The 26,797-nt window shown below is 36.9% G+C and overlaps 1 protein-coding gene across 7 annotated transcripts in view; it reads left to right on the top strand.

The window, feature by feature from the left end:
• The window catches only part of DMD (dystrophin), a 1,125,431-nt gene that overhangs the window by 511,137 nt on the left and 587,497 nt on the right, over nt 1–26,797 (top strand). For all 7 annotated transcript variants that reach the window (XM_054165808.1, XM_054165807.1, XM_054165806.1 and 4 more), the window contains 2 exons: nt 4,888–5,082; nt 12,769–12,941. In XM_054165808.1, the coding sequence (XP_054021783.1) occupies nt 4,888–5,082; nt 12,769–12,941 (368 nt within the window). The remainder of the gene's footprint in view (nt 1–4,887; nt 5,083–12,768; nt 12,942–26,797) is intronic.

Raw genomic sequence — 26,797 nt, 5'->3', positions numbered from 1 at the left:
ATTGAAAATACGTGAGTTTAAAAAAAAAAAAAAAAAAAAAACACAAAAAAAACCAAACTAGAAGTTTCAGATAGGTTTTAATGCTGCTTCATGGAATTATGTAAGCATTCCAAATGGTTTTTAATCCTGTAGTGAGGATTTAGGTTTCTGTGTACTTGAAGCAGATGCTTGTTTTTGTACTGATAGATAACATGTTTGTGATTGAGTTAGGCCATCCAATCTCATAATGATAGTTCCATGTTATAGGTATAATTCTGATCTGCTTCCTATGTACACAGGTAAGATGTACTAGCAATGCTGAAGTCACAGAATTTATTTGTTTGAATCTTAGCTGACATCACCATTAACAGCTGGCATAGAAAGAAGTGAATAAACACTTCTTAGCATAGAAATATGTACTTAGAAGTGTTTTTCTTGATCTCTGAAAGCATTTGATCATATCTTTGTATTCTTAATGAACCATGGGCTAGCAAATATCGTGTCATTTACAACTTGCTCTAGAAAGCAATAGACGGTTCCAGAGTTTTTTGCACTTTGAGGTATGACTGGTTTCATCCAAAAGATGTCTGCTATCTGCTTCATTATTTGTACCACACCTATGTTTATTCCTCAGAGAGGATTGACTTTTTTAATGCTCTCATGTACCTGATGACTGCTTGTAAATAATGCTATCTCAAGCATCACTTCACTTCAGGAGGAGGCACCTCTCTATTTTTCCTGCACTTCACATCTGGGTGCTGCTAAGAGCAGTGTCGTGATAAAATAATGCCGATAGGTGTATTTTGCCACTTGGCTCCTCCCATGTATTATGTTTGTGTGAAGTTATTAACTCAAAAGCACAGTGCACTAAGGTTGCTATGAGTTTGAAGGCCTATAGTGGAAATGGCCCAACAATGGAACACTTGTCAAGGACTAATGCAAAAATGTAAGAGGTTTTCTGGGTGTAAAGTGCTGGATAGAGAAAGTGGTGCTGGAATTGTCCCCTCTGCAGAAACAGGAGAGGAAATGGATACACTGAGATGGGCTTTGTGAGTTTTCCAGTTCTAAAGGGAAATTAAGAGGGTTCTCCAAGTATAACTAGTTCTGTGGCGACCAGGTAATACTGTTCTAGTTGTAAGCAGTGATCATCACAGATTCTTGGAGGAGGATGGTTGATTTTGTGGGTAACACCTGCAATATTCTTGCAGATCCTCTATTTTTCATTTTTTGTGTTTGGTTGATTTTGGCGGTGGTTGTTTTGGGTCTTTTTGGTTGCTTGCTTTTGGTTTTCTTCCTTTCTTTTGTTTTTCTTTTATGAGGCCCAGTTCATGGATGTATGCCTTGTCTTTTTGTTGCACCTCGTAGAACCTGCTGTCAGTAAAATTTAGTTTCTCATGTGTAGGTGAAGTCAGGTTTATGGAAAAAAAGCCATCCCTTAATTACACATATGTAATAAAGGGGAAGAAAATTCCATTTACTATTCTGTACTTGATGAAAAGCAATGCATAAGATGTCAAACCTTACCCAAATTGTTTCTTTTTCTTAAAAGAAAAAAAATATATAATCTGCACATCAATATATCACTGACAATCTATGAAAATTACAAAAAAAATTACTGTCAAGCAAAGTATATTTTGTGTACAATAACAATATAGGAAATAGTAATTTACACCATAATTTCCCCATAATTGTTAATATATTTTTATACATATATGTATTCTTTTAATATATTAATTGGTTTTGAGTATTTTCAGTTAATTCTGCCACTTGGTCAAATTAAACTTCTTCAAAGCCAGTCTTAAACTATTTTCTAAAACTTTACTTTCCATGTTATTATTTACTTTTTAGCTTCAAAAAATGTTAACCTAACTTGCTGTGATGGACGTTTTTAGCTTTAGGAATAACATGTATCTTCACAGAATTATTATTATTGTTATTAACAGTAGTTGTTCCCAGCTGCTACAATCTCTTTTATTTGTTTTCCTTTATTTTTTTCTCATTACAATGTTAGTATACGATTCAATTTCAGCTATGTTTGCAGTAAAGATGCTTGTCCAGAATACAGGGAAGGACTGCCAATTTTATCTTCTACAGCAAGGCAATTCCAGCAAACATAAGGAACAGCCAAAATATTTTCCCTTCCTTTGCTGATTAAAATTGTCATTTCTGGATATGCCCAGGCTCCATTCCTTAGTAAGATGCCAACTTCTGCCTTGGGTTCTGTTATGCTTCTATCAATTAGGAAAGATGGAAGTAATGAAATACCCGTGACCTATTAAAATGCCTACTGAAGAAATTTTATCATTGCTTTCTAAAGGCTTCACTAAATTTCAACTCATATACAAATAGTATTCAGGAATTAATTAATTTGGATAGTTACCCTCTTTTGAGAATAAGGTATTCAGTAGTGTTGCCAAATATGAGGAACGTTTTGGTACTTTCAAACATATCTGGGTTCAGTATTTTTTAGTTTTCCTGCAGACGTTAACAAGAAATCATACAACTGAGACTTTGAATTTCTCAGTTTTCTCTTTCTCAGTTTTTGGATTTCTCTTGGATTCTCACAATTTCATGTGAGAAATATGAATGTCAAGTTTTCTGTAAAGTGTAGTAGGCATGTATGGTTTCATATGTCTCATTAACATGCATGGGAGTTAAATATTGCATGTGTTTTAAGGGATTATTAAACCAAATATGTCATACAAGGCTCATATTTTCATTAATTTCACATGGAAGAGTGCTAGTATATTTTTCTGATTTCAGGAATTCTTTAGAGCAAGAAGGCACAGGTTTTATGTACACACATACACATGTGCATACATACCTGCATGTGTGCATGTTTACATAGTTATCAACCTAAATTTGGGTTGGGGAAAAAAATTTAAAAAATAGCTCAAGCTCATGCAACTATAAACACTTACTGTATTTTGTATATTACTTTTCATATTCATGTGACTTTATCTTGAGTGAATAACATTGCACACCTAGCATTCTCTTTTAATTGCTGTGAATGTAAATACTCTGTTTTTTCTGTCAAAAAGAAAAACACAATGGTAGTTAAAATGTTCCTCATGTGAGTTTAAAGTTCTTTGCTACATGTGGATGTGTCACAGTGGAGTCTTGAGGAATGAAAATGCATTGCTACACACCTCAGTGGCCCATTGGGAAACTCCCATCTTCTAATCAACTGGGACAGATTTTTCTTCAGGTTTACTGGGGTAAAATGTTACTGTTGCAAAGTGTGTGATTCATGAACCATATGGGTGGCAAGCAATTCGGTTTTTTAAAGCAATTTGTTTTAAATAAAAATTATATCCGTGATAAGGTAATTAGAGAGGTTTCAGTGTTAGCAGATGTACTGAGAAAGTCATTTAGTGAGAAAAGCATAAGCAAAGCAATAAATTTGCACAAGAATTGCAGCAGAATAACGCAAGTCTACAGTTTATGGATTTTATATGTGATATTCATACATATTCTAGAGTGTGTATATGCGTATTTTAAGACTAAAGAAAACTGAAGTACCACATCAGGCAGCCCAGTAACTCAGCATGAAAGGATGCACAGGGCAAACAGATGTAGTATGTCCAAGATAGTGTTTATACTTGTTTTCTTTTGCATACTGTATTGTTAAATAATGACATTATTTTCTTCAGGACAGTTGGTCCATTGCCTTTCATATAAATGGCTCCAGAGTCTGGGATTATCTGTATTGGGATTAAAGCATCTAAATAATATAGTTGACCAGCAATGGCATGTAAAATTTCTTTGAGGTCCTCAATAAGCAAAGTTTATATTTTCAAGAAGACAGACATCAAACACAGTGGATCTTGGATCCAGACTAAACATCCTATGTAATGTGACAAATAAAGAATACTTTGTGCTTATGAAATCACAAATACTTCATATCTTTTAGATTTTGTCTTTTTCTAATGGAGTTTCATATTATCATGTGTTTGGCATTTAGTTAAGATAAGCAATCACATTTCTCCCTGCTCCAAAGCACACTTTTGGTATTAGTTTTCATCCATGAGCCACAAACACATCAAATCAGAAATGCGAAGACTTTGTATAAACAGTTAGTGTTTTGTTACCTTTCCTGTCAGTATCTTTCCAAATGCCATAGACCAACTCTCTGTTTTCTTGGAGCCAAAAACATGCTGAGATTTCTTTATATTGGATGTATGCATGCCCTTTCAGAATATTTCTATTTCATATTTGTCCAGAAAACAACAACAACAAAATAACAACAACAACAAAACCCAAACAAAGTGAACCCCATACCAAACCAAACCAAACCAAGAAACAAAAAGAACATAAAATTGAAAACAGCTTAATTTCCTGAAAAGATATATTGATGGGATTTCTTTTAGAAAAATGAATGTACTAAAGACCTCTCAAATCACAAAATGGTACCTTCTTCTTTAAAAAGAACTGTTTTATAGTATCGTGTTGAAAGTTCTGAGCTGACCTACTTATTTTGTGTTGCATGTGATTTAAGAAATTGTGTCTGTTACACAAGTCATTATTTTACTTGATGCCTTGAAATATTCTAGCATTTTAGACCTGGTATAGGTGGAACTTCTATAATGAAAGATATATTCTCGAAGAGAATAAAGGAAAGCACTGAAATCTCAGTAACGCCATGATCACAGAGTACTCTTGCATTTCTTGCATTCATTTTTGTGGCGAGTAGAAGAAAAGTTTGTACACTTCTGCACAGATTGATTTTAGTAGCTGCTATTTCTAGCAGACTAATGGGTTGCAAGTGATCTGTCAGAAACCTCCTGCATTTGTCCTTAGAAATTATTTTTAATGCTTTCTAGGTTATGAACTGGAGATTACATTAAGTTAAAAGTTTTTGTAGTTCTCAGAAACTAAAGAAAGCATTCTGTTGTATATCTGTACTAGCAAACAGTTCATGAAGATACAGCTTTTGTGGTGACTGAAACTATGACTGTGGAAACAACTCACGTGCCTTCTACATACCTGGCAGAGATCCTTCACCTTCTGCAAGCCTTGTCTGAAGTAGAAGAACGCCTTAATTCTCCTGTTCTGCAGGCTAAGGATTGTGAGGATCTCCTCAAACAGGAAGAGTGTCTCAAGGTAAGACAGAAAGCTCTTCTCTAGAACAACCGAATCCCTTTGGTTTGGTATTTCTGTACATTGGCTAGCTGTCAGATGCATCTGTTTTGTAAGTGCTCAGCCCCTCTCTGTAATGTGTGCATATATGGATATTCATATATGAAGCCACACTGCTACAAAATATAAGAAAAATGAAAAGGTAATTAATTTTCACCTGTTTCACCTGTATTTGGAAGACAAGAGCATTAGGTTATCTGCAGCTCTATGTTGTGAATTTGAGGTTAAAATTGAGTTTTGTTTGGGTGTTTGTAATTTGAAGTACCCCTATGCACACCCAAATGTGGCAGCTTTATTTTATTGTAAAATGAAGTAAAATTTTACTGTGCCATTCCATGCTAGATCAAAAAAACTTGAAGTTTAACTGGGGCTGTACTCTCTAGAGTTCTACAGTTTAATTACCTAAACAAAATATTGTCCAGTAGGAAGTTAATATAGTTTAAAAAATTGAATGCAGTATTTTTAATATGACTTTAAATGTTACTGCCTAGTTTCTTAATCACTTGCAGAAGTGAAGTCCTTAGAAATTGGTGGAATTTTTCCAACACAGATTTGACATAAGAAGCAAACAAGATTAAAGTTGTAAGCCTATGTAGATGAATGAGTTATCAGCCTTTGCAGAGTACTGTTTATGGGAGGAAAGCCTTGTAAAAATCATGCTTAAATGCTGTATATAATTACAGCAATTTCAAATTGTTACCCAGCATGAAGAGAAGACCACATTTCAATTTTGGGGAAGACAAAGTTTTAGCAAGAGAAAGTTTTACCCTAAAGAGGGTGGAATTTGCCTGCAGTCAGCTATGAGAAATAGCTGTGGCTCTGGCAAGGTGCTCTGAATTGTCCTTTGCAGGAGCCCATTTATCTCTTTTGCCAACAAAATAAATATAACAAAACCACATATGCTGGTATTAGCATTATAATTCTTGCACATCCTTAGATCATACACATTATAGGCACCAGTATACATACATACCCAGAGAAATGCTCTTATTTTCTCTTGAAAATTAGAATACTTTCCCTTTCCTAGCAAGGCAGTACTGTAAATGTTAGTGAAGCATAACAGTGAAGTATTGGAGCAAAGGAAGCATGCAACATCATATGTCTGTGTGAAACAACACTAGGCCTCTCCTTTTACCACTTCTGATTTAGAACCTGTGAATCAAAGTAGTTCTGAGCATTGAAGCACACAGCGTGCCCTTTTGAAGGGATCTCTTTTGGTAGAATGACTCTTCTGCGTGGAAGTCATACGTCATGTAAATCATGGCTAATGAGCTACTGTCTGATCCTTGTCTGTGAACTTATGTTCATTACTGGACTGGATGGTAGCTGACTTCCTTTTAGTGCTTAACATGTGAATTTTCTTTATCTGATTTATATCCAGAGCTACTCTGTTGTTCAGCCACAAATGTGGACATTATCAGAGTTGTCACCAGCTTTAATAATATTGTGCCCAAGAAAGCAAATGGCATCCTGGTTTGTATTAGAAACACTTGGCCAGCAGGAACAGGCAAGTGATCATTCCTCTGTACTCATCACTGGTGAGGCCACACCTCGAGTATTTTGTTCAGTTCTGGGCCCCTCACTACTCTGGGCCCTTCTGGAGTGTGTTCAGAGAAGGACAACAAGGCTCATGAAGGACCTGGTGCACATGACCTACACGGAGCATCTGAGGGAGCTGGGGTTGTTCAGTCTGGAAAAGAGGAGGCTGAGGGCAGACAGCATCACTCTCTACATCTACTTGAAGGGAGGTTGGCATAAGGAGGGGCCCCATCTCCTCTCCTTGGTGGCAAGTGACAGGGCTAGAGGAAATGGTTTCAAGCTGCGCCACAGGAGGTTCAGGCTGAATTCTAGGAGATAATTCTTCACCGAAAGGGTTATCAGGTACTGGAATGGTCTGCTCAGAGCAGTGGTGGAGCCACTGTCCCTGGAGATGTGTGGACCTGATACTTAAGGATATGGTTTAGTGTTGACCCTTCAGTGCTGGGTCAAAGGTTGGGTCTTTGTGATCTCTTCCACAGGATGTTTTCTGTGACTGCTGAGGTTATGTGTAAGTACTGCTATAGGTGTAATATAAATGAACTAGTCTATTGTCATGGGAAGTTTCTGCCGGCACAGTTCCATCTTCCTCCCAGATAAGTATCTTAGAAGAGGATCTTGAATATTTGCGGTCTTTTGGAAGGGTGTAGTTTTGATCGGAGCCTGCTTAATGAATTTTTATTTCCAAGGAAAAAAAAAAACATTTCTCATTGTCATTATCCAGCAGTAAAAATAGAAAAGTACTGCATAAATTGTTCGACAGTTGTTTGGGAAAGGTTTGAAATTAAATTGTGGTTGATTTTTTTTGTGTCCCTGACAGATTTGCATGAATCTAATTACAGAACTGTTGTGAATAGCTCTGTGTTTTAAAACTTTGAGATAGGTTTTTTTCACTCCAATTTAGAAAGAATCAATTTTAATTAATCCTTAAAAAGAAAAATAAGGTTATTGACAACAATATTTCAGTGGCAAATGCTTTGAGCATTTTTCTCCAGAGTAAATACACAGAGCCATCTTAAATCTGATTTCTCATTTTCCAATAAGATAAATACCAATTACAAAGTAAAATTTGCTTTCATTAAATATTATAGATAATTTTAGCACCAACTTTTTTATATTTGAAGTGATGTAAAATAGCAGAGTATAATTTTTTTTTTTCAGCAAAAATCTGATTACTTCTAATATTTAGTAAATTACAATGGATTTACAGATATGGTTAGCAAATCTGCTGAAACCGTCTTGTAGGAATTTTGCTCTCTTCATTTTAGGCTTTAGTGAGTGGAAAATCAGATGGAGAAACCAAATCTTGCATCTTTGTCTCCTAAAGTGACCAATTCCAATGTTTGGATTTTCTTTGAGTGTTAGGACATAGAGTACCTTAATTTTTCTTCATTACTGTACTTAGAGTATTTAACAATTTAAATATTACAGTTCTATAATTGAATTGCTATTGACCGTCCAGCCCCCTGCTACTCTGTAGTACTCTGGAGGACATTCATTTATGATAGGACATCAGTCCTCCACCTATAACAGCATGGTAAAATGAAGCAGGCTAACTGGAATTTAAGATGTCCAGTTTGCATTTATAGCTGTATGTGGGAAAGCGTTTAGTGACATTTCATTTTAAGAATCTCTGTCATAGTCATGGCATAGTCGTGCCTGTGCATTACTTATTTATACAAACTGTGAATGCAAAACTTATTTGCTGAGTCTACTTGCTTTACATAATTAATGTCATAAAGCTTCAGTAGGGCCAAGACATATTAGGCTTTGGTTGTTTGGTTTGTTGTTTTTTTTAATAGTGTCGATTCTAGCAGGAACGCTATATTGCAGAATATGACTATACATTTAGCGCTGCTGGCTTTCAGTGATGCAATAGTTTTAATAATGGAAAACCATCTGGCTCTTTGAGAAGGTTTCTTACATATGCAACTTCTTGCATAATCACTCCAACAGCTCATTTTGTAGTTCCCCCCTCTTGTGAATTTCCAGTTAGGACTTTGGTTAGTTTGTTAGAAATTAGGTTGTTTGCTGTTATTTTTATATATAGGTATTTTCATGCTCTGATGTTCTTTTTTTTCCTCTCTTTTTTCCTTTATTTGGTAATTCTTCAACTACTGAGAGATAGAACACTTCTTTTTTTTTCCCACTATTTTATTTTACTGTCTCTTATTTCAGTACGCAGGGAATTTACTGTAGCCATTAAACATCTGTTATTCTGGCAGCTAGAATCCCCTCTTGAAATGGTTTATTAAACCAATATTATCCATGGTAGGATATTGTAATGCATACTTCTATACAGATTTTAAATTTGTAAGCCATTTATGGATTTTTTTCTGGCTATTGATGGTTACTAACAACTGTGTTGTTGCTCATTTTCATGTGAGTGCATAAAGCATGAGATATTGTAACAAAACTAATACATGTGTAATTACGAAGCATGGTTCTACAGGTGTTTGGATTGCAAAAAGTATATATTTTTTATTATTATTATTTTTCACATTGGAATAGATAATTCACGTGTATTAAGTGATTCTTTTTAAGAAACATCTAATGTGTTATTCAGAATGTTTTTCTGCTGCAGCTCAGTAAAACCCAATTAAATATAACTTAGAACTGAGTATACAGAATACAGAATTAACCAGGTTGGAAAAGACCTTCGAGATCATCAAATCCAGCCTATCACCCAACACCATCTACTCAACTAAACCATGGCACTAAGTACCTCATCCAGTCTCTTTTTGAACACTTTCAGTGATGGTGAGTCCACCACCTCCCTGGGCAGCTCATTCCAATGGCCAACCACTCTTTCTGTGAAGAACTTCTTCCTAACATCCAGCCTAAACCTCCCCTGGTGCAGCTTGAGACTGTGTCCTCTTGTTCTGTCACAGGTTTCCTCAGAGACAAGACCAACCCCCACCTGTCTACAACCAAGCAAATGCAAACAGATCTGCCAGTGACACGGTGCTTGGTGACTGATTTGTATATAGAGAGCCAAGGAAGTGAATTTTTACAGAATGTTGTCTTTCTCAGACAGAGAAAGACAAATTCCAAGTAGTGAAAGTTAACTGGTGTTTGTGTCTCTAGCACTCAGATTTCTCTTTTATAGGGCAACGAGATAGTTCTTTCTCCAAGGGCTACTGTCACTTCAGCTGCTAATGATTTTCTCTTAACCGCTTTTCTTAAAAATTAGAGCTTTTTTGCACATCTGTTAACCATGTTGCAAAATCTCCCAAGGCATTGTTGATAACTGACTGCTTGAAACTATTCTCTTCAACATGGAAGACAGGCAGATTGTGAGACACGAGTTTGTGTATGCACATGTATACACAACCTCTTCTTTTCCTTCTTGGATACCCTTATACCATTCAGTTGTGGATTTCATTTATAGAAGGTCAGCTGTATTGTCTTTGTTTGTAGTAGCTGTACTCTCAACAAAAGCAAAAATCTGACATATAAATCAGACATTATATCCCTACCACAGACCCATTAATTCTAAACATCTAGGGATACACCATTTATACGTTCTGAAGTGTATAGATGAATTTAATGTATTTTTAATACTTATAAAATTGTTCTAGTCAGTATGTGTCACAGAATCACAGAATGTTAGGGGTTGGAAGGAACCTCAAAAGGTCATCTAGTCCAACCCCTGTGCCAGAGCAGGATCACCTAGAGCAGATCACACAGGAATGCATCCAGGTGGGTTTGGAATATCTCCAGAGAGGGAGAATCCACAACCCCCCTGGGCAGCCTGTTCCAGTGTTCCATCACCCTCACAGTGAAAAACTTTTTGGTCATGTTTCCATGGAACTTCCTATGCCTCAATTTTCACCCATTGCTCCTTGTTCTGTGATTGGGCATCACCGAGCAGAGCCTGGTTCCATCCTCTTGGGACTCACTCTTTACACATTTATAAACACTAATGAAGTCACCCCTTAGCCTCCTCTTCTCTAAGCTAAAGAGCCCCAGATCCCTCAGTCACTCCTCGTAAGGAAGATGTTCCACTCTTAATAATTTCTGTGGCTCTGCACTGTACTCTTTCAATCAGTTTCCGGAGTCCTTCTTGAAGGGTCCCAGAACTGGACATAATATTCCAGATGCTGCCTCACCAGGGCAAGGTAGAGGGGAAGAAGAACCTCTCTGAACCTACTGACCACACCCCTTCTAATACAGCCAAGAATAGCATTGACATTCTTGGCCACAAGAGCACATTGCTGCCTCATGGTCAGCCTTTCATCCACTAGGACACCCATATAGGCACATTCTTCATTTGATTACTTTAGCTTCTCAAACACAATAAGATGGATAAGATGAGATGATATTCAGATCTGCTGAAAATAAAGCTACTTGACTTGAATGCCTTAAGTGTGTTCTGGGCACTTTTAAATATTTGAATTACATTTTATCCTGTTCCTTAAATATACAGAATTTTAGTCATGAATTACATTTTGTGAAGGTGCAGTCCACTTTATGTTAAAGGATTATAGTCATGGAAGATTTGGAGGCATTTTGTGTTTTTATCCCCTCATATATCTTACATTCAGTTTAATAAAATTAGATATTTGAATCACCCTTGGCCCAAATGTATAAGAACAAGATTTAGGTAGATATGAGTAAGGAACGCTGAGTGCTAGACATTATGCTGGGAAATTTGAATGAAGTTTGTTAAGTAATGGCACAGACCCAGACAGCTTTTGCTCTAGATCATCTATCTTATCATCTGTCTAGATCAGCGGACAAGATGCCTGCCATTCTCTGAAATACATTTAATCATTAATTGTTTCAATTTTCATTTCTATTTCTTGTCACCTCAGTGTGACTTGAACTTATTTCTTTCACTATGCCTTATATTTTACCTGTCTGCCATTATTTCCCTATCATTCCTATGCCCCATTTTTTAGCTTTTTTTAAATTTTATTTTTTAATGTTCATTCCTTTTTCCTGGCTTTAATCATACAAAATTGTCATTCTCTATTTGTTCCAATTTAGTGCACTCTAAACATTTAATAACTGCTTCAAACTATACTACTATTTTATTCTTTTTTTCATGCAGGTTTTGTTACCCTACTATTAACCTTCTTCCATGTACAACATTTGGTATATCATAAAGCTGTGTCATGTCTCTATGCAGAGGCTTTTAGTCTTAGAAAGCTGTAATAACCTGGACAGACTTCATGGACAGTTTGAACTAAGCTAAAGCTTTTTGCAGGCAGAAATCTGACAGGAAGTCTTCAGCTTGAAGATCTCATTACACCTGTCTTGATTCTCAAGAAGGAAGTCTCTGCTAATAACCTTTTGTTACTTTTTGGTTTATCCTTAAGTCAATACACAGGTCATGGCAATATGTTTCCTCATCTTTGGGTTTTCTAACTTACCCCTTCAAATGATCATAAAAGTTTTGGTAGAGAGAAGTTGAACACTACCTACTTCTCAGAACAGAAATAAACGGCATATTTATGTATTGCTTTATGGAGCAAAATAAAAGCTATGTAATTCACTCATGGAACTGAATAGAAATGGATGCTCCATGGTCACCAACAATGCTTTCATTAATTCTAAAGATGTTAAAGGTCCAGAGTAAATTCCATTTTTCTTCTTTTTTGGTCTTCTAACACATGGCATTGTGCAGTTAGCTAAGTGTAATGTCAAGCATTCTGCCTTTCTCTGAAACAACAAAGAACTGATGACTTGAAGAATGGTAAATGTTGGCTTGTGACTATCCAGCAAAAAGCAAAAGCAGTGATGCCTAATAAACTATTTTTTTCCCACTTAAACATGAAGTCAGTAAAATGGGACTTTATTCTGGGTTTTTTTTGGCAGAAATGGGGTTTAAACAGATATAACTCTGGCATAGAAGAATTAATGAGTGACTGAATTCGGTAGTGCTTTGCTTCCCCTCAGGAATATTCTCAGGTATAGTTTATTAAGACTTGAAAGTAAGGACAGGCATTCAGTTTTTATTACCTAGTTATTGTAAAACTATATTATTGCCAAAGCTATTTCTCAATTAGCATTTCCTCCCTATTCCTTTTGCTTATGAACAATTTTTATTTTTAATTTATGAAAATAATACCGTGTTTTTTAATTTTCTTTAAAATCTTAATATTACAGGGCATTAAAGACAGCCTGGGGAGACTGCTAGGTCCTATAGACATTATTCAGAAGAAGAAGACACCAGCTTTGCAAAGTGCTACACCAAAGGAAGCAGCAAATATACAAGAAAAGCTGACTCAACTTAATGTGCAATGGGAGAAAGTTAACAAGATGTACAGGGACCGGCAGGCGTAAGTAACTTTTAATGATTGCCTTTTTACAAAATAGATCCTTCAGACAATGCTGAAAACTTGATGTTGACAGTTTAATTGGATACCCTAAAACCCACAATTTGACATTTGCTAGATTACATTTTTTTACTTGTGGTGGGTTGAAATGACCCCACCCCCAGCCTAAAATCGCCAGACCAGCTCAGTTGAAAGCAAATGAAGCTGTACTTGCAAGCAGACTAAAATCTGGAAATAGGGAATGCAATGAATGTGTACCAAGTAATCAATATTTGCATATAGTTACAATTTATAAACAACACAAGAACCCACCTGGACAAAATCAGGGGCTTACCAACAGCTATCCCCTACCTGCTCCCATACCCCACCCCATACAAGGGAAAAAGGAAGAGGAGAAAAGCAGAATGTAGTTTGTTAGTACTTAGCCACAACAAGAACATATTCAACATATTTACTGCACCTTGAGTGTGGTGTCCAGTTCTGGGCCCCTCAGTTTAAGAAGGACATCGAGACACTTGAATGTGTCCAGACAAGGGCAACAAGGCTGGGGAGAGGCCTTGAGCACAAGCTCTATGAGGAGAGGCTGAGAGAGCTGGGATTGTTTAGTGTGGAGAAGACAAGGATCAGGAGTGACCTCATTGCCCTCTACAACTATCTGAAAGGTGGTTGTAGCCAGGAAGGGGTTGGTCTCTTCTCCCAGGCAACCAGCACCAGAACAAGGGGACACAGTCTCAAGCTGCACCAGGGGAGGTTTAGACTCGAAGTGAGGAGAAAGTTCTTCACTGAGCGAGTCATTCGTCATTGGAATGGGCTGCCCAGGGAGGTGGTGGAGTCACCATCCCTGGAGGTGTTCAAGAGGAGATTGGACGTGGCACTTGGTGCCGTGGTCTAGTCGTGAGCTCTACCGAGACAGGTTGGACTCAATGATCCTTGGGGTCTCTTCCAACATTAGTTATACTGTGATACTGTGAAGGTCAGCAACAGCTAAGCAAAACCACCAGCTAGTATCTGTCTGAGCAAAGAAACTGAAGAGAGTCAGTTTACACAACTAACTTTATGCTAGTTATCAGAGCAAGGGGATTATTTAGACTTTATTGTTATTTTTCTTTTACACGCAATGGTAATTTATTTACATTCTACCACTTCTCTACTCAATCTGTGGAAAAATTTCCTAGGCATGGCCCAAAACTGCCACATTAAGCTGCACATATGTTTAGAAATGCCCCTTGTCTCAGAAACCATTCTCAAAACCATTTTAATTGTTCTCACAAAAATAACTTAATGTCCAAATAATGACTGTGTCGTAGAAAGGGATGAATCTAAATGTGGGAACAGTGACTAGAAGGATGGTTGTAGCCAGGAGGGAGTTGATCTCTTCTCTCAAGCAACCAGCACCAGAACAAGAGGACACAGGCTCAAGTTGCGCCAGGGGAAGTTTAGACTCAATGTGAGGAAAAAATTCATCACAGAAAGAGTCGTTTGCTATTGGAATGGGCTGCCGAGGGAGGTGGTGGCTTTACCATCCCTGAAGGTGTTCAAGAAGGGATTGGACATGGCACTTGGTGCCATGGTCTAGTCATGAGGTCTGTAGTGACGGGTTGGACTTGATCTTTGAGGTCTCTTCCAACCTTGGTGATACTGTGATAGAAGGAAAACAAAATATTCCTTTAGGTTAGGCTGCACTGATTTTTGTCCTGCAAATCCAAGCCTTGGTAACTTTTGTCTTTTGTTTGTTTGCACATTAAGAAGATCTGGCTGATAGGCTTCTCCTGAGTGGAGGGAGCTCTCTCCATAGCAGAACCCTATTTAATCACTTGTTGAGTGTGTACTGCTGGTCAGTTTCTTAATTAATGGAGGGATGATTTTTCCATGTGAACAAAGGAACTTCTTGGCCAGGAGGTGCCAGCTAATGTTGGGGGTGTGTGGTGTGGTGGGGTGTCAAGCTGATCTTTATCAGCTCCTAGCAAACCTCAGTTCTTGGTGCATGTTGTGGAGCAGTCATACCTGCCACAGATACCTTTACTTTCTCCCCATATGCATTTCCTTCCCCTAGTATCTAGCAAGAACTGTGTTAGCTGAAAGCCTGAGCCACCAGCACTGCCACTCTGTTATCCCTTATTTAGAATATACTGATATTTAGCCAGCAGCAGAAAATATTGTGAGGTGAAGTGAATGAATGTTTGTCAAGTACTTCCAGGTCATCAGATAAAGACACTAGAGAAGTGTGAAGTGTGATTATTCTCCTGCTGGAGTTTGCCTGGAGAAGTCATCTTCTTAGTGGTGTTGATAAGCTTGATTGCTGTCTAGAACTGCAGGCTTCTCTTTTATATGTTTTGCTTGTGTCACTGTTTCAGTGGTTTTGTTCGAACTCTGAGATGTTTCTTATGGCTTCTGAAGTTTTGCAGAGTGCATTTGGACCGCACACAAAAATTTGGCCTTTAGCATTTTGCTTCTAGCAGTTCATGTCTGTAAGGGGTAGAAGTATTAGTGTATGTCCACCCTTGAACCATGGGTGAAGCTGTGTTTATGAGATATGCTATTGATGATGATGTTTCAGAGCAGTTTTGTATTTATTATTAGAGCTCTGTCTCGCTTTCAAGTGATTGTGTCTAAGTGAATGTGAATATTCCATGTTTGAAAGGTTGCACAAACAAATGTACTGTATTCACTTCAGAAGATTTGTTTTAGGAAATTGAAGAGCTTTAGATCATAATTTAATTACCATGATAGATTTAGAAACAAAACAACTTTCCTTACCCTGTGGTTGCTAACAGAGAAGTTGCTATTAATCCCCTAGCAATCAGTAGAAACATGCATGCTGATTTCTTTTCTTTTCTTTGAAATGGAAGTCCTGGAAATCCTGATTCCTATCTAAATGCTCTGTAATTAACTTTATGGTGGGTTCCTTTTGATTAGAAATCAAAATAGATTTTCAGTTTGTTTTACAACAGAGCACATGCCAGTTTGACAGAAACCCATTGTCATGACAAATACTCAAACAGCTATACAAATCCAGCTCTTCTATAGTATTTGAAAGCTTTGTTTCATGTTGTTATTTTAACATGTATACTGCATTTTAATAAATAGTCATGCTGTACTTACTGTAAGATAACAGGCAATGTTTCACTGAACTGTGCAACCAAAAATGTTGTGCTCAACCTAGTGCACTCTTTAAGATACATTAGAAACCTAGGAATGTACAAATTTTTACCTGCTTGCCAAACTCATTGAAACATTAGGTTGTATTTCTAACATAATATATTAGGAGATGTTGTAGATGTAATCTGTCACTGATGTGTTCTCTTGACAACTATCACAATGCGTAGATCAAGGTATGAAGAAAAATAAATGCAAAGCACTATTTTTTTCAAATGTAAGTCACTTGAGAATGTCTCACAGAGCTGCAAAACTAGCCACCAGTGAGTCTTGAGGACTTGCCTGTCTATGGTACCTGAATCAGATCCAGCCTACATACTCTGATAGCTTAGATAAAAATGTATAAATATCATGTGATATACTAAGACACCTGGATTCAGCCCAAGTGATGTATTCAGAGTATACTTTTCAAAATATGAGCTATCATCCTAGAGTAATATCTTTGAGCAGTTGATGGATGCAAAGCCAGAGTATTAAAATACTGAGGAAATCTACTTGCTTGAATATAGATTTCTAGTAGCATCTACATGCTTGAAGACATGATTTTGCATGTCCTTAACCTCTTACTTCAGATGGACACAACTCTCCAGTTCATCCTGTTGCCAATCCTGTATGCATTTCTCACTAACATTCCACTATAAAACTGTCACTAGGAGTGAATACTCCTGAGCCTGTCCGTTATACAACTATTTGACCTTGAAAAGCATCTAAGCATTCAAACTGAAAACAAGAGATAAATCAGACACATTTAGAAGCTTTAGAAATAAATGAATAAATAAATAGAGAGAGAAGAGAGAGAGAGGGAGAATTTTTATTTTTTTTTTTTTTTTGTAGCCTTGACTGTCAGATCTATCCTAAGGAACATAAAAATAGAATTACTCTACATGGCTCACTCAGTATTTGTTAGATATCCTAGTGTGCTGTTTAGGCCATCTATGTTTGCCTTCTACTAGTTTCTCAATTGTGGATTCTCAGTTTCCATTTGTGTCACCATCAGTGTTCTGCAAATATGAAATAATTGAAACATCGATCATCTGATTTAGCATTAACTGTCAAAGATTTAGTTCTCTATTTTACAGTATTTGTCTAGATTATTCTCAATTAGTTACTCCTAGGAAATTCTTTCACAGGTAAGTAACTGTATGCTGCAATATAAAATTGGTGAACTGACACCTCAGGAGACTAGATAAGATTAGATGCATTATTTTTAGATAGATAAAATTAGGGGAGATTAATCTTGACCTAGAAAACATAATGATGCAATGTATGTTTAAAGGTCATTTGGATGTGGTGCTTGAGGATATGGTTTAGGGGTGAACCTTGCAGAGTAGGGTTATTGGTTGGACTTGGAGAACCTGAGGGTCTTTTCCAACCTGAATGCTTCTGTGATTCTATAATATAATTTAAGTTATGTCTAAACATGTTGTGTTTTGCTTGTTTTTTTCACTAAGCCCAGTCAGCATTTCTTTGTTCCTTGCCTTCATTCTGACAAAATAAATGATAAGAACAAATGCTGAGTTGCTTTCTTTCAATACAGGGAGAAAAGCAACTTGTGTATTTTGAGAGAGAGGCAGAAACAGCGTCTGCTCTCATCTAAGACTATTCACTCACATATTTCTGTTGAGGTTTTAAGTCTTGTATTAGGCTTGCCCTTAGCTCAGGATTCAAGATGGAAGTGAAAACCAGAACAGATTAGTTCATCTTCAGTGAGAGCAGGGAAATATTTCCTCTCTATTGTTAATCTCAGCATAGCTACCATGCCTCAGTTACATGCAGGGTAGGCTTTTGTTTGTTTGTTTTGTACTTTTTTTAACTTTCTTTCACAGCAACTCTACATTTTGAGCAGAGCAAAATGGAGGCAGCTTATAATACTTGACTCTTACAACTGCATTACTTGTTTATTTCCATACAATACTTACTATATAGAAACGCTCTCCATGGCAGTTATCTTGTAACCTAGCTGTTGCTTGCATACTATCACACTATCAAGTTATCATATTGCCAAGGTTCACTGGTTCCTTAATTGCTTGAAAATAGGTATAAAATAGGTTGCAACAAACAGGTATAATATAGTGCAAAAATGCTTTTATTATAAGCAATATAGATGAGATGTTTTGTCAATATTTACAATGCAAAAAAAAAAAAAAAAAAGTATGGGAATAATTTTGTTGCCTAGTTTATAACTGGAGAGATTGAATGTACCCTGTATATGACCACTAAAATGTCTCTTTTCATAGGGCAGTGTCTATAAATAAGAACATCTTATAATTATTTGTTAAAGCTTAAATAGTTTGAGGCAGGATATTAAATAATTCTGCATCTTTTGGGAAGAGAGTTGTGTTTATTAAATCACTGTCATACAGGTGGTTTTAGAGCTTAATACAGACAATTCTTCATATGAGAATTGAAGGTGACTATATAATAAAATGAGGTGGAAACAACTAACTCAGAATTTAATAAGTAGGTCTGATTATCTCATCTGAAATAACATGTGTTTGTGCTCTGAAAGCGTTTTAGCTGAAAAAGAATCCTGAATGTTTTTGAATCACCAACCTCTAAGCCTGATAATTAGCATAACTTAGCATAACTTTGCTGTAAAATACTCAGTGACAAAACCACATTGCATTCATGCTGGAATTGTTGTAGTGACTTTTTCTGCTGTACAAACAAAAAGAATTTCACTGAAACGTCTGGGTAGTGTTATGGCTTAGTCATAAATACGTGGGCTGTAGGACTATGGGAATGTGAATATGTATGAAGACAAATAAGGGCAGAAGCAAATACTCTCTGAGCTGTCTGGATATCCACTGTCTTGAGCCTTCATGTCAGACATAAAAAGAAGACACTGTGGTCAGTGTCATAAGCTATGAGACTCAGCTGAAATGCAGGGTATACTTGCTTCAGGGACAATCCTATGTTAGTGCAAGTATGCAATTTCACAGATAGTCCTGATTTATATTCAACCACCTCAAAACACTGGCAGAGCTCACCCGTGTTTAGCTACATCCATCTGTGCAGATACAGCCTATGAGAGCTGCAGTATATCCCCAGGTCTAAAACTTTATTTGCAACGACTTGGATTACTTTCTGTAAGAGCTGACAGTTAAATTCTGCTTTCACTGTTGCTATTGAATCATTACATTGTGCTATGTGAGAATTTCTTAGCCTGGTGAATCTTTAACTGGGTCAACTGTGCCCTGAATGTTGCAGAAACTGCTATTAAATTCAGTGTGTGTTGGCCATACTAAAACGAGCTCCTTTGCAGAATTCCCTTGATGCTTTTTAAGGAATTGCAGTGCTCTAGTTCCTATGATGCAGCATACACCTACATTTTGACAGTAGAGGGAGCCTAGTCTTTTAACATCTGTAGCTTAAGTCAGAAGTTACAATTTTCCACTTTATACAGTCTTCGTCACTGTTGTTTCTCATGTGTGTTCATAATGCAGTTGTCATCTAACAAATATAGTTTTCTTTCTTCCTCCAAGTTTGAATGTAATTGTTTTTCTTTTTATGATATTCTTTACATATACCCTTGTGTGCCAAAGTGACAAAGACTCATATAATGATTTTGGGTTGGAAGGGACCTTAAATATCATCTAGTTCCAACTCAATTGCCATGGACAGGGACACCTTCCACTAGATCAGGTTGCTCAAGGCCCTGTCCAACTTGGCCTTGAAAACTTTCAGCGGGGGACATCCATATCTTCTCTGGGCAACCTATTCCAATGTCTCACCACCCTCACTGTAAAGAATTTCTTCCTAACATCCAGTCTAAATCTACCCTCTTTCAGCTTAAAGATGTTCAAACTCATCCTATCACTACAAACCCTTGTAAAAAGTCCCTCCCCAGGAGGGATACCTCCTCAAAGAAGATAACACCTTATGTTTGCAGTAGAAAGCAGCAAGTTCTGTGATAGTCATAGACCTTGATACAAATAGTTTTAGGACAGAAAGTTCAGTCTTCTGCCCTGGTAACCCTCAGTAATTCAGTAAAGTTCACAAGCTTTCAAATGTCTTTTTGTTGAAGGGCAAATCAGTATCTGAAGGCAAAATCCAGTCAATACTTCTGGTTTGTGGGAATCAACATAAACAAAGCCTGTTTGCATTGGCTCATTCTTACAGCACTAGCTACACTTGCACATTGCTAGAGTAGGCTCTGTTCCAGAAAATTTTGTAATCTATACCCTTGAGATTAATTTGGTTTTGTATTTATTTATCTGAGGAACTACAAATATAGTTTTCTTTACTACAGAATAAGATGAATCAGAGCATTCCAGAGATTTTCTGTTAAACTACACAAAATGCCTAGTTTCTATTTACTGCTTCTTTGGGGTAACTACCATTCATCAGTTGCAAGTAGTTCTTTCTAATGTAATATTCTTTGTTGCTTCTTGGAATATATAATTGCCTTTTAGATTAGAGTTCAATTTTATGGTATTTCATCTGACTGGGAATTATCTTAAGTGTCCAGTTTCTTTTCCAGTAAAAGATGGATTAATTCATAGAACATTCAGGAAAATTTGGTTTAGGAATAACTTCATTAAGACCTTTAGGCAATTCTCTATCTATTAGGGCCACATGAGGATAATATGTGCAAAATCACACATCCTCAGTTTTGGACAGATTATCAAATGTGTTTTCCCTCTTCAGAAGTCTTCTATGACAACAACAAAATTGAAAAGAAGTGGAGTGCCAAGGCTGTAAAACAATAATACACAAATAAATGCAATCATATATGTTTCCCTTAGAATACAAGACATACCTATATTTATGATCTGTGCATGTATTCAGAGGGCAAATGGAATACAGATGAAAATAAAATGGATCACAGTGACCCTCTGCTTGTTTCTCTGGAGTGATAAAACAAATAGGGTGCTCTTTCTTCTCCTTAGCAACCAATTTTTCAAAATTCTGTGACAATTCAGTTGCCTTTGGGACTAATTTTTTCTTTTCAAATTTGGTGAAAATTGGGAAGGAAATAAAAAGCTAGAAAATCTATTGTTGGAAATTAATGTTGGACAGCACAACCACTGAAATCTCATTTTCTCAGGCTAAAAATTAGAAAGAAAATATACCTTTTATTTGCTCAGCCTGTTAGTCATAAACAAATACACTAGAAGCCCTTTTCAAAACTTCTCTTTGTGTGATTACACTTCACCCCTTACTTTTTCCATCTGTCCTGAATTATTGATCAAAGTGTTTTGTAAGACCTAGCTATGGTGATTTAGAGGAGATTTTCATTACCTTAATTAGTGTCATACAATCACATAATGCACAGTCAACACTAGCTAACCAGGTGGCTCAAGGCCAATCAGGTCTTAAGCACCTCCAACAATACACAACTGCACAACCTTTTGTGAACCTGTTCCACAGTTTGACTCTCCTTGTGGTGATTTTTTCCCCCTTTATATCTGATTTCATTTCCCTCTGTGCTTGTTGCCTTTCATCCTCCTACTGTGTACCCCTAGGAAGAGCCTGGCTGGGTCTTCTCAATGATTCTATGAATGTCATCCTCATAGATATTGGAATGCTGCTGTTGGGTTCACTGAAGCTATCTCTTTGTTCCCTGAGTCTCGCCTCACAGAATAAGTATTCCAACACTGTGACTTGCTTGGTGGTGCCCTGCTGAATTTATTTGAGTTTGCTGAGGTCTTTTATCTGCAGGTTGCAAACTGGACACAGCCTTCTAGATGTGGTCTAATGATTGCTCAGTGAAAAAGGGTAGTACTTTCTCTCAGTCTACTGGCTGTCCTGCTGCTAATGCAGCCCAGGATTTACCTGGTCATCCTTGTTAATAGGGCACACTGCTGGCTCATACCCACTTGCTGCCCACAGCCTGGTACTTAATATAAGCTTTCTATACATTATTATATCATGTAAAACACAGTAATTGTGGTTGGTTGGTTTGCTTTCCTGTGGAATACTAAGAGATAATAAAAATCAAAATAATTTGCAGATTTTGCCAAATAGCAGAGTTTTCTGAAAGTCATCATGACAATTGTTGAATATTTTCATATTTCAAGACCAGACTCTGCCCTTTTGTAAGGCTACTATATCTACCTAAATGGTGCACGTTCTGCAATTCATTCATTTTTTAAGTCATGATACTGTAGGACCACACAAGACGTGTTTGTCTCCTGTGACCCTTGAAATTCACTCCTGACTACTGCCCTCTAAAAACACCCTTTCTGTAATGTTTTCTGGCTGTATAGCACTAGATATTTCTACTCAGGTCTCATATGGTTATTGATGACATGTGAAGATATCATAATAATGGAAGCTGCCTTGCCTATTAAATAGTCCTTAAATTGATTCCATATTCAGTCCTATTAGCCTTCTATTTAGTTTCCCTCACGTGTGTGGCTAAATAAACTCACAACTTCCTGCAAAAGCATATTGTCATTTTATAAATAAGAGAGGGAGAGCTGTGATATTCAAACACTTCTGTAATAACAGATCTAATATTCTGATTTTCCAAGAAGAGAACCTTAAATTCAGCCTCAGCCTTTTACCCACAAGTGCATAATTTCTCTCAAGTACTATCTGTGTGAGCATACAGAGGGGCTGAGATACTGCAGCATATCAAAGTGCTTGGAAATTGTTTGCATATCAAAGTGCTTGGAAAATGTTTGCATTTTAATGAGTAGGGAAACCATCATCAGATGATATTGTGTATTGTGGATTATTTCCTGCTTTAGAAAAGACTACAGATTTCAGTTAAGTTTTGAGATGTTTTCTTGTTTTCTTTTTGTGCATGTGTGTATTTTTGTTTGGTTGTTGTTGTTTTGTTTTACCTGCTTTCTATGTGTTGTATCTGAGAAGTGGCAATCTCAGAAACAGGGTAAGGCACAGCAGAGGACTGCACTGCATGAAAAGTTGCCTGATCCCTGTGAAAAACACTGAAGGATCGCTCTGGGAACCCCACTAGGGGGCAGTTTTGTAGTGAAAGTGCTCTCGGTGGTGCGCTAAACAAACTAACACGAAAATTGCCTTTCCCGTCTTTTCAGTGTATTTTCTCTTTCTGTCAGAACACGAGCTATCCTCTGACTAGGAGGAAACTGAGATAAAACGTAAATCTGGAGAATCACTGAGTAGTTCTTTTCCTCAGATTCGCAAGCCTTCATGTGCATCAAAAATGTGGTATAGACACTTACTATTACGGGATTCTTTTTCTCTGGACTTTTGAAGGCTCTTCCATCCTTCCTGATGTATTTCTATTTTCCCTCTGATTTCAGTGTAGAAGTGGTATGCTGAATTTTCACTGAGGTTTTTATATCATGCAGCAATATATTCCTGGTTTTCCTAAACAGCTGAAAAACTGGATAGCATTTTACAATGAATATTATTTCTAGAAAACATTATTCTGATATAATCAACCAAGAAAATGAGGTTAGAAAAAACAAAGCTCCCATGCAGAGACCCCAGACTCAAAGATATTTAAATTATTATTCTTCACGCTTTTCTCTTTTTCTTGTTTTACACTATGCACAACTGTGTACTTTGCATTTATATAATTTGAGAACGTGGTAGATAAGCAAAAAAAACAGAAGGCATAGAAGTATTTAACAGTAAAGTTTCATTTTCATAATGTCAGGGTGATTAATGGCAAGCACTGTAGTTTACTGGCAAGGGAAAGGAGCAAATGTTGCTGCTTTTCTGAATTGATACTCTTTAGTACGCTGCGGGAGTCAGCAAGCCTCGAAATAAATTCCTCTCATATCCACTAGGCTGTCTTTGTCCCTTGTCCCCAGACCAACAGTTCTCTTTACTATCTTTAAATTCCATGGCAAAATTGTAATGCTAGTTTAACTGCATTTCTTCTTCTTTAAAATTTGAATGCACAATCATTTGGTCAATTCCCCAAGTCTTTATGCATCCTATAAACTGTTGTCATCTTTCCACATACTGTAAAAGGGAAGAGCTCATTTCCAAGAAGCCTGCCTGAGAAGTACCCCTGATATATGGTGATTGCAAATATAACTTTAGAATATGAACTGAAGGAATCTGACAAGACAGAATTTTTCTCAAGTCTCCAGGGACAAGGGGCCACTTAACTCCTTTGATATATCTTGAAGCAGGACTGTCCAAACAGTGCTGAATTATCTGTCCTGGGAATATGTAAATATAAGAGATTGTCTCTTCTCTCAGACAATATTTTTTTAAAATGTCAGAATGTCCTGTGAAATGTGAATTTTCCAGTTCAGGAAAACAATAATTTTGCTGTCATTTCTGCCTGGGTTTCCACCTAAAAGAATTTTCTATTATAAGATTGGGAAACTAAACCCTCTCCTTTCCTCACTGAAGATGAGGAAAGTCCTAAGGGCAGAAGATGAAGTTACAAAGACTGCAAATTGAGAAATTTTATATTTCCTTCTCTATAATCCTGAACCCTGTTTGGTTTGTTGCCACTTTTTTTTTTTCCCTCTGATGTGTGTTGCAAGCAAGAACATGAACTGATAATGGGTCAAGCAAGATTGCTTGATTGCTTCCTAATGCAAATGAGCATTCAAATTTCTGCCAGATACAGGAGGAACTTCTGAAAATATAAGGTTAGAAGGAGCTAGAATGGAAAAATGTGAAAGTAATTTGAGCAAAACTCTTTAGATGCCACTAAGATGGGAACATAGCTTGACAGAAATGTATTAGCAATTTTGTTTCTCTCTTGTTCCTTAGTCCAAATTTTCATTTGAAGTAAAAATAAAGTCAGTATTTTTGAGGTAAGAAGAGTGGACATGCTAATGATGTTCTGTGGCATTTCCCTTTTGTCCTTTTTTGGCTCCTTATTTAGCATTCATACAAAACAATGGAGGGGAAGAAAACTGATGGAATTCTCAAGCATCTCCTTTTCAAAACTATAAAACTTTCAGGAAATGCATGCATACTGAGTACACTCCTGCCCTGGAGTAATCTTATACTGTAATAACATCACTATGGAGTCCCAACTGAGCTTTGCATGATTTTGTTTTGGCATCAGCTCTCCAATCAGTTTTGAAAATGTGATTCAATTTCTAAACAATACCTAGGTAGTCGGTTTCCTTTGTAAAAATAGGACAATCGTCCATACTAGACTAAGAGAAAAAGATTTGTAGCTCCATAGCGGGAAAATGCAATGGCACTGTAACCACTTGCCTTCTGTGTTTCTAATGCTGATTTTTCTATTTCTTATGGCACTGTAAGTCAGAAGCTACTCTCCTGCCTTCAGTGGGTTTGCACTGCTATAAATACAGTAGAACAAGAGAATTAGAACTCTTGACTCTGGGAAGAGAAATCACTTTGCAGCAAGCTCTTATTTCAGCTTTAGTTCTGTTGAGCAATAGTGTACAATCATATATGAAAACATTTATAGAAAAAGACTTACCAGTCAGCTTGAGCCTTCAAGTCAATGTCCAACCAATTCACTCTTATTATTAGGCCAGTTTTTCAGAGTTGCCATCTACTTCTACAGTAGAAATCAGCAGAAACTGACAAAGATGTAGCATGTTGTCTGGTGAAAGACAGATAGTAACTGATCACCATATCCTTATTCTTCACCAGTGCTGGTTACTCCAGTAACTGCTAAATGTTAACTCTTTAGTCATTGTCCTCCAAAGCAGCTAAAGCAAGGAAGGGCCTGTCATAATAACATAGAAAGATGGAATAAATAATATTGAAAGTGGCTACTAGAAGTGTTGAAACAGTAATGTATAACATTCTTGCCATAACCTGAGCATTATGTAAGAGGCTAAGCCAGAGTAGAAATGATATATCAACATTTGTAATCATTAGAGACACCTCAGTGAACTGCCTTTAATATCACTCTGTGTTTTAATAGCAGATAGACAGGTAAGACTGAAGCTGTGAGTGGGATTCTTGCCCTTTGTCCTAGGTTGTCTTTGTCCTAGCACAACTGGTGACTCTGGGGATATGCTGTGTTATGATCCTACACTCTTTCGAAGGTTTTGTTGGAGACAGTGGAGGTGCATGTTGTTTGTGAAGATTATCACACAGTTGACTTCTGAGGTGTGCATGCTTCCACAATCTTGAATAGATTATGTTCATGAATAGAGTAGGAGAAGGTCATACTGGGGGAGGGGGCAGAAATCTCTAAATGTCTCAAAGCTTTCTAGGACGTATCATTTTCCAAGATTTTTGCAGCGTATAAATTTGCAACTTTGATCAAAGTGCATGCAGTGGTTATTCTTTCCCTTGAATTGTCTGATCTTTAAACTGTAGATTAAATATCAGAAGTTTAACAAAAAAAAGCAGTTTAGACTCTATAAAATAGTTTTTTCTCTTTTATTTTTAACTTCAAAACAACACTACTGTCTTGCAGAAGACAGCCAGGCAGCTAAACTCATTCTGTTCCTCCTTTGTTTTTTTATACTGTTCTCTCATTATTTTCACCTTTGTAAATCCTGAGATGCAATCAGTGTTCCTCACCAGTTAGGCTAAATGACAGAAAGTTGTTTGCTCAGCACTTTTGAAGAGTGCCAAGCTGGTAAGATACTCCAGATTCCTTACCTGTGTACAGAGAAGGAACAGCAATAGCTAATAGGCTAACTAATAGGATTTCTTTAGTCCCGAGTGATGAGAAGAATGAGTAAACAAGGCACCATTATCAATAATGCATAATTATTTTGGACATTTGGTACTTCTAAAACTGCCCAAAAGTATTTGTTCTCCTGCTGTCAGCAATATTCTTAAAGGAGACTAGGTATGCAAAT

The sequence above is a fragment of the Dryobates pubescens genome, chromosome 12 (genome assembly GCF_014839835.1).
Source record: "Dryobates pubescens isolate bDryPub1 chromosome 12, bDryPub1.pri, whole genome shotgun sequence".
NCBI classification, from domain to species: domain Eukaryota; kingdom Metazoa; phylum Chordata; class Aves; order Piciformes; family Picidae; genus Dryobates; species Dryobates pubescens.
This window is presented reverse-complemented; position numbering and strand designations above follow the sequence as displayed.